At 38.7% G+C, this 12,312-nt stretch overlaps 1 protein-coding gene across 7 annotated transcripts in view; it reads left to right on the forward strand.

Annotated features, from left to right (window-relative positions):
* The window catches only part of cadps2 (Ca++-dependent secretion activator 2), a 270,218-nt gene that overhangs the window by 245,029 nt on the left and 12,877 nt on the right, over positions 1-12,312 (forward strand). The window contains exon 28 of one of the 7 annotated variants that reach the window (XM_065003011.1): positions 9,757-9,825. The exons of the other annotated variants lie outside the window; for them this stretch is intronic. Within the exon in view, the coding sequence (XP_064859083.1) occupies positions 9,757-9,810 (54 nt within the window). The 3' untranslated portion in view covers positions 9,811-9,825. Of the gene's footprint in view, positions 1-9,756; positions 9,826-12,312 lie in introns of those variants that run through there. 7 annotated transcript variants of the gene reach the window in all.

A 12,312-nucleotide genomic window follows, 5' to 3' on the forward strand; every position in this document is an offset into this window, starting at 1 on the left:
AGAACGACAGATTTTCACCTTGTCAGCTCGGGGGATTCAACCTTGCAACCTTACAGTTAACTAGTCCAACGCTCTAACCACCTGCCTCTCGTTGCACTCCACGAGGAGCCTGCCTGTTACGAGAATGCAGTAAGCCAAGGTAAGTTGCTAGCTAGCATTAAACTTATCTTATAAAAAACAATCAATCATAATCACTAGTTAACTACACATGCTTGATGATATTACTAGTTTATCTAGCGTATCCTGCGTTGCATATAATTGATGCGATGCGTATCGTTGCTCCAATGTGTATCTAACCATGAACATCAATGCCTTTCTTAAAATCAATTCACAGAAGTATGTATTTGTAAACCTGCATATTTAGCTAAAATAAATCCAGGTTAGCAGGCAATATTAACCAGGTGAAATTGTATCACTTCTCTTGCATTCATTGCACGCAGAGTCGGTGTATATGCAACAGTTTGGGCCGCCTCATTTGCCAGAATTTTATTTAAAAATGACATAACATTGAAGGTTGTGCAATGTAACAGGAATATTTAGACTAATATTTAGACTAATGGATGCCACCCCTTAGATAAAATACGCAACAATTCTGTATTTCACTGAAAGAATAAACGTCTTGTTTTCGAGATGATACTTTCCGGATTCGACCAATGACTTACGGCTAGTTTTTCTGTGTGTTACTAAGTCTATGATGTGATAGAGCAGTTTGACTGAGCGATGGTAGGCACCAGCAGGCTCCTAAGCATCCATTCAAACAGAACTCTTGTGCGTTTTGCCAGCAGCTCTTCGTTGTGCGTCAAGCATTGTGCTGTTTATGGCTTTAAGCCTATCAACTCCCGAGATTAGGCTCGTGTAACCGATGTGAAATGGCTAGCTAGTTAGCGTGGTACGCACTAATAGCATTTCAAATGTCACTCGCTCTGAGACTTTGAGTAGTTGTTCCCCTTGCTCTGCATGGGTAACGCTGCTTTGAAGGTGGCTGTTGTCGTTGTGTTCCCGGTTCGAGCCCAGGGAGGAGCGAGGAGAGGGACGGAAGCTATACTGTTACACTGGCAACACTAAAGTGCCTATAAGAACATCCAATAGTCAAAGGTTAATGAAATACAAATGGTATAGAGAGAAATAGTCCTATAATTCCTATAATAACTACAACCTAAAACTTCTTACCTGGGAATATTGAAGACTCATGTTAAAAGGAACCACCAGCTTTCATATGTTCTCATGTTCTGAGCAAGGAACTTAAACGTTAGCTTTCTTACATGGCACATATTGCACTTTTACTTTCTTCTCCAACACTTTGTTTATGCATTATTTAAACCAAATTGAACATGTCTCATTATTTATTTGAGGCTAAATTTATTTTATTGATGTATTATATTAAGTTAAAATAAGTGTTCATTCAGTATTGTTGTAATTGTCATTATTACAAATACATTTTAAAAGTTGGCCGATTTAATCGGTATTGAATTTTTTTTGGTCCTCCAAAACTCGGTATCGGTATCGGCGTTGAAAAATCATAATCGGTCGACCTCTACCATATATACGCCATGACTATATATTAACCTAGACTATCTATACTCATATACTATCTACTGTAAACGTCTGTACAATCTAAACACCTATACTATCTACACACCCATATTATCTATTGTAATCATCTATATTAACTATACACCATTACTAACAATACACCATTACTAACTATACACCTGCACTGTCTATACAGCTATGCTATCTACTGTATACATCTATACAACTGTATCTCTATACACCTATACAATCTACTGTAAACACCTGTACTATATATACACCTATACTATCTACTGTAAACACCTATACTACCTATGTCTAGACCATAAGCCAAAACTATCTATACGCCTAAATCTACTGTAAATGTCTGTATACACCTATAATATCTACTGTATACACCTACAGTATATCTATACACCTATAGTAACTATACTCCTATAATATCTATACTCCTTTATTCTCTATACACCTATGCTATCTACTGTAAACATATATACTATCTATACACTCATTGAATCTACACACCTATACTATCTATACACCTGCACTATCTACACACCTATACTATTTAGTGTGTACACCTATATTATCTACTGTATACACCTATTTTATCTATATACCTATACTAACTATACGCCTATACTATATATAGTCCTTTGCTATCTATACGCCTATACTATCTACTGTAAATATCTATACTATCTATACACCTGTACTCTTTATACAACTATACTATCTCCACACCTATACTGTCTAAACACCTGTACTGTCTCTACACCTCTATTGTATACACCTCTACTGTATACACCTTTAATATCTATTGTAAACACCTATAATATCTACACACCTATACTATCTACTGTAAACACCTATACTATCTATACACCTGTACTATCTATACAACTATACACTACCTTTCAAAAGTTTGGGGTCACTTATGTATTTGTTTTTAAAATGAAATCATATTTTCTGTCCATTAAAATAACATCAAATTGATCAAAAATACAGCGTAGACATTGTTAGTGTTGTAAATGACTATTGTAGATGGAAACTTATGATTGTACGCCTACGTAGATATTACAGAGGCCCATTATCAGCAACCATCACTCCTGTGTTCCAATGGCACGTTGTGGTAGCTAATCCAAGTTTATCATTTTAAAAGGCTAATTGATTAAAGTCCAATATGAACAAATTCTTATTTACAAGGACAGCCTACTTCTTCCTCCCCAATGGGGATTTGAACCCCATTCTCCCGCGTGCCCCGCATTCTGTAGTACAGGCATGGCCTGCTCTCCCTTATGTAAGGAATTAGGCACTTTCCCATGTTTACTACAATATGTATTGTAGACTGCACAGTAGCCTAATAAACACATTTCGTTAATAAAATAATGATAAAAAATACTCTTTCAAAATGCAGTTGTACAGCGCCATATTTTCCATTCCATTCTAACGGAAACCCTGAGGGTTCCAGTACCAGTGAAAAGGTTGGAGATACCTATTCCAGGATTTGTCTTTTTTACTACACTGCTCAAAAAAATAAAGGGAACACTAAATAACACATCCTAGATCTGAATATTTTTTTCTTTTCATAGTTGAATGTGCTGACAACAAAATCACACAAAACTATATGCCTATACTCTCTACTATACTCTCTACTTCTTTACAATCTATACACCTATACTATCTACTGTAAACATCTATACTATCTATACACCTGTACTATATATACAGTCGTGGACAAAGTTTTGAGAATGACACAAATATTACATTTCACAAAGTCTGCTCCCTCAGTTTGTATGATGGCAATTTGCATATACTCCAGAATGTTATGAAGAGTGATCAGATGAATTTCAATTAATTGCAAAGTCCCTCTTTGCCATGCAAATTAACTGAATCCCCCCCAAAAAATTCCACTGCATTTCAGCCCTTCCACAAAAGGACCAGCTGACACCATGTCAGTGATTCTCTCGTTAACACAGGTGTGAATGTTGACGAGGACAAGGCTGGAGATCACTCTGTCATGCTGATTGAGTTTGAATAACATACTGGAAGCTTCAAAATGAGGGTGGTGCTTGGAATCATTGTTCTTCCTCCTTCAATCATGGTTACCTGCAGGGAAACACGTGCCGTCATTGCTTTGCACAAAAAGGGCTTCACAGGCAAGGATATTGCTGCCAATAAGATTTCACCGAAATCAACCATTTATCGGATCATTAAGAACTTCAAGAGAGTGGTTCAATTCTTGTGAAGAAGGCTTCAGGGTGCCCAAGAAAGTCCAGCAAGCTCCAGGACCGTCTCCTAAAGTTGATTCAGCTGCGGGATCGGGGCACCACCAGTACAGAGCTTGCTCAGGAATGGTAGCAGGCAGGTGTGAGTGCATCTGCACGCAGTGAGGTGAAGACTTTTGGAGGATGACCTGGTGTCAAGAAGGGCAGCAAAGAAGCCACTTCTCTAAAGGAAAAACATCAGGGACAGACTGATATTCTGCAAAAGGTACAGGGATTGGACTGCTGAGTACTGGGGTAAAGTCATTTTCTCTGATGAATCCCCTTTCTGATTGTTTGGGGCATCTGGAAAAAAGCTTGTCCGGAGAAGACAAGGTGAGTGCTACCATCAGTCCTGTGTCATGCCAACAGTAAAGCATCCTGAGATTATTCATGTGTGGGGTTGCTTCTCAGCCAAGGGAGTGGGCTCACTCACAATTTTGCCTCAGCCATGAATAAACACAGCCATGAATAAAGAATGGTACCAACACATCCTCCAAGAGCAACTTCTGCCAACCATCCAGGAACAGTTCAGTGACAAACAATGCCTTTTCCGGCATGATGGAGCACCTTGCCATAAGGCAAAAGTGATAACTAAGTGGCTCGGGGGAAAAAACATCAATATTTTGGGTCCATGGCCAGGAAACTCCCCAGACCTTAATCCCATTGAGAACGACGCTGTATCAACAAAAAACGGATTGCAACTTGCTAAACATACGGGAAGAAAATTACAGACGGAGGCGCAACAATTTCCAAACTTTGTTTGACATTTGAAGCTGCACAAAGAACGGTAAGTCGTGGCTAATATAGCCGACAGCTATATATTTTATTACTTTACTAGTGTATCATGTAGGCTAACATAACGTTAAATCAATGAGCATCCACATAGTCAGTCAGTGCGGGAACGTGATCGTTGCACCCAGATTGAGCTACAACTGGCTAGGCAGTTGGTAGCCTAAATCCTGCCTGATGTTACTGCTGTCTAAAACCATTGACATGCGTTAGCCTACTGTAACCACACACATAGTGTGTGTGTGTGTGTTAAGGTTGGGCGATTGTGTACAAGCCTATATCGCCCGATTGCGCACCATAACGATCCTCGATAGTCGATCACTATCATGGAAATATAATGTTTATTTGGAAAGTAATACATATAGAGATATTTTTAAAAGCATCCATGATTTGCATAAATGTAATATACTAACTATTACTCTTGTTAAAAATATGAAATGGTATTACATTTGGTGAAGAGTACCATATGACTTGTTTGCTGACTCGAAACTCAAAGTTTAGGACTTGAGACTTGTCTGGATACTTGACGGTCTTGACTTGAGACTTGAGTGCTAAGACTTGAGACTTACTTGTGACTTGTAAAACAATGACTTGGTCCCACCTCTGATAAATAGTATATAGATTGTATAGATACTATAGATGTTTACAGTAGATAGTATAGGTGTGTAGATATACTATCTACTGTAAACATCTATACTAACTATACACCTATACAACTATACACCTATACTATCTACACACCTATACTATCTACACACCTATACTATCTACTGTATACACCTATACTATCTACTGTATACACCTATACTATCTACTGTTTACACCTATACTATCTACTGTAAACATCTGTACTAACTATAGACCTGTACGATCTATAGTATCTACTGTACACACTTATACGATCTACTGTAAAAATCTATACACCTATACCATTACTGTATACAGCCTTATCTACTGTTTACACCTATACTATCTATACACCTGTGCTAACTATTGTAAACATCTATACTATCTACTGTATACACCTATACTATCTACACACTTATACTATCTTTACACCTATACCATCTACTGTATACAGCCTTATCTACTGTATACACCTATACCATCTACTGTATACACCTATACCATCTACTGTATACACCTATACCATCTACTGTATACACCTATACCATCTACTGTATACACTTATACCATCAACTGTATAAACCTATACCATCTACTGTATACACCTGTATTTACTGTGTACACCTAGATGATCTACTGTATACACCTAGACGATCTACAGTATACACCTAGATGATCTACTGTATACACCTAGACGATCTACTGTATACACCTAGACGATCTACTGTGTACACCTAGATGATCTACTGTATACACCTAGACGATCTACAGTATACACCTAGATGATCTACTGTATAAACCTAGACGATCTACTGTATACACCTAGACGATCTACTGTATAAACCTAGACGATCTACTGTGTACACCTAGATGATCTACTGTATACACCTAGACGATCTACAGTATACACCTAGATGATCTACAGTATACACCTAGACGATCTACTATATACACCTAGACGATCTACTGTATAAACCTAGACGATCTACTGTATACACCTAGACGATCTACTGTATAAACCTAGACGATCTACTGTATACACCTAGATGATCTACTGTATAAACCTAGACGATCTACTATATACACCTAGACGATCTACTGTATAAACCTAGACGATCTACTATATACACCTAGATGATCTACTGTATAAACCTAGACGATCTACTATATACACCTAGACGATCTACTGTATAAACCTAGACGATCTACTATATACACCTAGACGATCTACTGTATAAACCTAGACGATCTACTATATACACCTAGACGATCTACTATATACACCTAGACGATCTACTATATACACCTAGACGATCTACTATATACACCTAGACGATCTACTATATAAACCTAGACGATCTACTGTATAAACCTAGATGATCTACTATATACACCTAGACGATCTACTATATACACCTAGACGATCTACAGTATACACCTAGATGATCTACTGTATAAACCTAGACGATCTACTGTATACACCTAGACGATCTACTGTATAAACCTAGACGATCTACTGTATACACCTAGACGATCTACTATATACACCTAGACGATCTACTATATACACCTAGACGATATACTGTATAAACCTAGACGATCTACTATATACACCTAGACGATCTACTATATACACCTAGACGATCTACAGTATACACCTAGATGATCTACTGTATAAACCTAGACGATCTACTATATACACCTAGACGATCTACTGTATAAACCTAGACGATCTACAGTATACACCTAGATGATCTACTGTATAAACCTAGACGATCTACTATATACACCTAGATGATCTACTATATACACCTAGACGATCTACTATATACACCTAGACGATCTACTGTACCTATACTTTACAGCTGTACTAAACTCATTAAAAAAAACATCCTCAACTGTGTTTATTTTCAGCAAACTTAACATGTGTAAATATTTGTATGAACATAACAAGATTCAACAACTGAGACATAAACTGAACAAGTTCCACAGACATGTGACTAACAGAAATGGAATAATATGTCCCTGAACAAAGGGAGGGTCAAAATCAAAAGTAACAGTCAGTATCTGGTGTGGCCACCAGCTGCATTAAGTACTGCAGTGCATCTCCTCCTCATGGACTGCAGCAGATTTACCAGTTCTTGCTGTGAGATGTTACCCCCACTCTTCCACCAAGGCACCTGCAAGTTCCCGGACATTTCTGGGGGGAATGGTCCTTGCCCTCACCCTCCGATCAAACAGGTCCCAGATGTTCTCAATGGGATTGAGATCCGGGCTCTTCGCTGGCCGTGTCAGAACACTGACATTCCTGTCTTGCAGGAAATCACGCACAGAACGAGCAGTATGGCTGGTGGCATTGTCATGCTGGAGGGTCATGTCAGGATGAGCCTGCAGGAAGGGTACCAAGAGGGAGGAGGATGTCTTCCCTGTAACACACTGCGTTGAGATTGCCTGCAATGACAACAAGCTCAGTCCAATGATGCTATGACACACCGCATCAGACCATTACGGACCCTCCACCTACAAATCGATCCTGCTCCAGAGTACAGGCCGGTGTAACGCTCATTCCTTCGATGATAAACGCAAATCCGACCATCATCCCTGGTGAGACAAAACCGCGACTCGTCAGTGAAGAGCACTTTTTGCCAGTCCTGTCTGGTCCAGCGATGGTGGGTTTGTGCCCAAAGGCGACGTTGTTGCCGGTGATATCTGGTGAGGACCTGCCTTACTACAACAGGCCTACAAGCCCTCAGTCCAGCCTCTCTCAGCCTATTGCGGACAGTCTGAATGCTGATGGAGGGATTGTGCGTTTCTGGTGTAACTCGGGCAGTTGGTGTTGTCATCCTGTACCTGTCCTGCAGGTGTGATGTTCGGATGTTCTGATCCTGTGCAGGTGTTGTTACACGTGTTGTGCCACTGCGAGGACGATCAGCTGTCCATCCTGTCTCCCCGTTGTGCTCTCTTTGGCGTCTCACAGTATGGACATTGCAATTTATTGGCCTGGCCACAACTGGAGTCCTCATGCCTCCTTTCAGCATGCTTAAGGTACATTCACGCAAATGAGCAAGGACCCTGGCCATCTTTATTTTGGTGTTTTTCAGAGTCAGTAGAAAGGCCTCTTTAGTGTTCTCTTAAGTTTTCATAACTGTGACCTTAATTGCCTACGGTCTTAACGACCGTTCCACAGGTGCATGTTCATTAATTGTTCATGGGTCATTGTACAAGCATGGGAAACAGTGTTTAAACCCTTTACAATGAAGATCTGTGAAGTTATTTTGATTTTTACGAATTATCTTTGAACGACGGGGTCTTGACTTTTTTTTTGTATTGTGTTTATCTACACACCTATACTATCTACTGTAAACATCTATACTTACTATACGCCTATGCTAACTATACATCTGTTCTAACTATACAGCTATACTATCTACTGTATACACCTATACTATCTACACACTTATACTATCTACTGTAAACATCTATACTTACTATACACCTATGCTAACTATACATCTGTTCTAACTATACAGCTATACTATCTACTGTATACACCTATACTATCTACACACTTATACTATCTACTGTAAACATCTATACTAGCTATACACTTATACTATCTACTGTATACACCTATCCCATCTACTGTATACACCTGTGCTATGTATACACCTGTACTATGTATACACCTATTCTATCTACACATCTATACTATCTCTACACCTGTACTATATTTACAGCTATAAATCTATACACCTGTCTACTGTATACACCTATACTGTCTACTGTTTACACCTCTACTGTCTACATTTATCTACTGTAAACATCTATACTATCTCTACACCTGTGCTATCTATAGGTATAGTATAGCTGCATAGATGTATCTACTTTATACACCTATACTATCTACTGTATACACCTTTACTATCTACACACCTATTCTATCTACTGGGAACATCTATACTTCCTATACTGTCTACTGTATACACCTATACTGTCTACTGTGAACATCAATACTATATATACACCTGTAAATCTATACACTGATACTATCTATGGTATACTGTCTACTGTATCTACTATATAAACCTGTACTATCTACTGTATACACCTATACTATCTACAGTGGCAAGAAAAAGTGAACCCTTTGAAATGACCTGGATTTCTGAATAAATTGGTCATGAGATTTGATCTGATCTTCATCTAAGTCACAACAATAGACAAACCTAGTGTGCTTAAACTAATAACACACAATTTAGTGTATGTTTCTTGTCTATATTGAATACATAATTTAAACATTCACAGTGTAGGTTTGTTTAGTTCACAGTGTAGGTTTGTTTAGTAAGTGAACGCCAAGGCTAATGACTTCCCCGAAAGCTAATTGGAGTCAGGAGTCAGCTAACCTGGAGTCAAGTCAATGAAACGAGATTGGAGATGTTGGTTAGAGCTGCCTTGCCTTATAAAGAACTCACATAATTTGAGTTTGCTATAGACAAATTGTCTATAAATGGAGAAAGTTCATCACTGTTGCTACTCTCCCTAGGAGTGGCCGTCCTGCAATGATGACTGCAAGAGCACAATGCAGAATTCTCACTGAGGTAAGAAGAATCAGAGTCAGCTAAAGACTTACAGAAATCACTGGAACATGCATAACATCTCTGTTGATGAGTCTGCGATATGTAAAACACTAAACAAGACTGCTGTTAATGGAGGACACCACTGAAGAAGCCACTGCAGTTTTGCACACTATTGGCATTCTCTCAACCAGCGTCACCTGGAATGCTTTTCCAACAGTCTTGTAGTTCCCACATATGCTGAGTACTTGTTGGCTGATTTTCAATTACTCTGCGGTCCAACTCATCCCAAACCATCTCAATCTGGTTGAGGTTGGGTGATTGTGGAGGACAGGTCATCTGATGCAGCACTCCATCACTCTCGTTCTTGGTCAAATAGCCCTTTCACAGCCTGGAGGTGTTTTGGGTCATTGTCCTGTTGAAAAACAAATTATATCCCATCTGGTTTGAGCTAAGTGGGACTGGCGTATCACCGCGGAATGCTGTGGTAGCCAAGCTGGTTAAGTGTGCATTGAATTCTAAATAAATCATAGACAGTGTCACCAGCAAAGAACCTCCACCCCATAACACCACCTCCTCCATGCTTTACGGTGGGAAATACACATGTGGAGATCATCCGTTCACCCACACAGTGTTTCTCAAATACATGGCGGTTGGAACCAAAAATCTCAAATTTTGACTCATCCGACCAAAGGACTGATTTCCACCGGTCTAATGTCCATTGCTCGTGTTTCTTGGCCCAAGCAAGTATCTTCTTCTCATTGGGGTCCTTTTAGTAGTTGTTTATTTGCAGCAATTCAACCATGAAGGTCTGATTCACAAAGTCTCCTCTGAACACTTGATGTTGAGATGTGTCTGTTACTTGAACTCTGAAGTATTTACTTGGGCTGCAATTTCTAGTGCTGGTAACTCTAATAAACTTATCCTCTGCAGCAGAGGTAACTCTGGGTCTTCGTTTCCTGTGGCGGTCCTCGTGAGAGACAGTTTCATCATAGCACTTGATGGTTTTTGCGACTGCAGTTGAAGAAACTTTGAAAGTTCTTGAAATATTCCATATTGACTGACCTTAAAGTAATGATGAACTGTAGTTTCTCTTTGCTTTTTTGAGCTGTTCTTGCCATATGTCAAGAACAGGTTTTTATTGTTTTATTGACCTTGTCTTTGTAATCTTTGCTGATGCTTGTGGTGATTTTTCAAATTGGGATCAATAAACTACTTTACTCTGTAGAAGTGTGATCTGAATTATAAAATTCTATAGGATGAGTTTGATGCATGGTCTACATTTCTGTCGGTGATCCACACTGATGGTTTGTACATCTTATTCAATTTGTTTATTGCTATATTTTTTTTAATCCCCTTTCAATCACATTTTTAAAGACACTTCAGAACATTGCCCTCAGGCCACTTTGTATAGAAGATTAATATTTTCACACAAGGTCAATGGATTCAAAGGATAACAGTGTGCAAAATAAGCCATCATACATTCAAAAACGGCTATTACTGAAGAACACCTAAATGTGTGGGTTCACGTCCTTGCTTTGAAATCAGAATACATAACAATGTGTTTGTAAATGTCTTTGTAGTTTTATTACAAGGCCTCTCACACCTCTCTCCTGGCCACAAATAATGACAATGTTTCTTCTTCTATTCTTATTTATGCAAATAATCTCATACAAGGTTAATTCAATTAAGTCTCTGGTATATTATACTGGTGTAGTTTACAGTGGCTTCAGAAAGTATTCACACCTTGACTTTTTCCAATTTGTGTTGTGCAAGTGCCTGAATATAAAATGGATTCAATTGTGATTTAGTGTCACTGGCCTACACACAATAACCCATCATGTCAAAGTGCAATTAGGTTTTTCAATTATTATTTTTTACAAATGAATTAAAAATGAAAAGCTGAATTGTCTTGAGTCAATAAGTATTCAACCCCTTTGTTATGTTAAGCCTAAATAAGTTCAGGAGTAAAAATGTTCTTAACAAGTCACATAATAAGTTGCAATAGTGTTTAACACACACAATTATCTTTAAGGTCCCTTGGTCGAGCATTGAATATCAAACACAGATTCAACAACATAGACCAGGGAGGTTTTCCAATGCCTCGCAAAGAAGGGCACCTATTGGAAGATGGCAACAACAACAAAAAAGCAAACATTGAATATCCCTTTGACCATGGTGAAGTTATTCATTATGGATGGTGTATCAATACACTCAGTCACTACAAAGATACAGGCGTTCTTCCTCACTCAGTTGCCGGAGAGGAAGGAAACTGCTCGGGGATTTCACCATGAGGCCAATGGTGACTTTAAAACAGTTACAGAGTTTAATTCCTGTGATGGGAGAAAACTGAGAATGGATTTTTAAAAACTGTAGTTACTCCACAATACGAACCTAAATGACAGTGTGAAAACAAGGAAGCCTGCACAGAATACAAAGCAATTCACTTTTTGTCCTGAATACAAAGCGTTGTGTTTATGTTTGGGGCAAATCCAATATATTACTGAGAACCGCTCTCCATATTT

Source organism: Oncorhynchus nerka, linkage group LG17 (assembly GCF_034236695.1).
Source record: "Oncorhynchus nerka isolate Pitt River linkage group LG17, Oner_Uvic_2.0, whole genome shotgun sequence".
Classification (NCBI taxonomy): Eukaryota; Metazoa; Chordata; class Actinopteri; order Salmoniformes; family Salmonidae; genus Oncorhynchus; species Oncorhynchus nerka.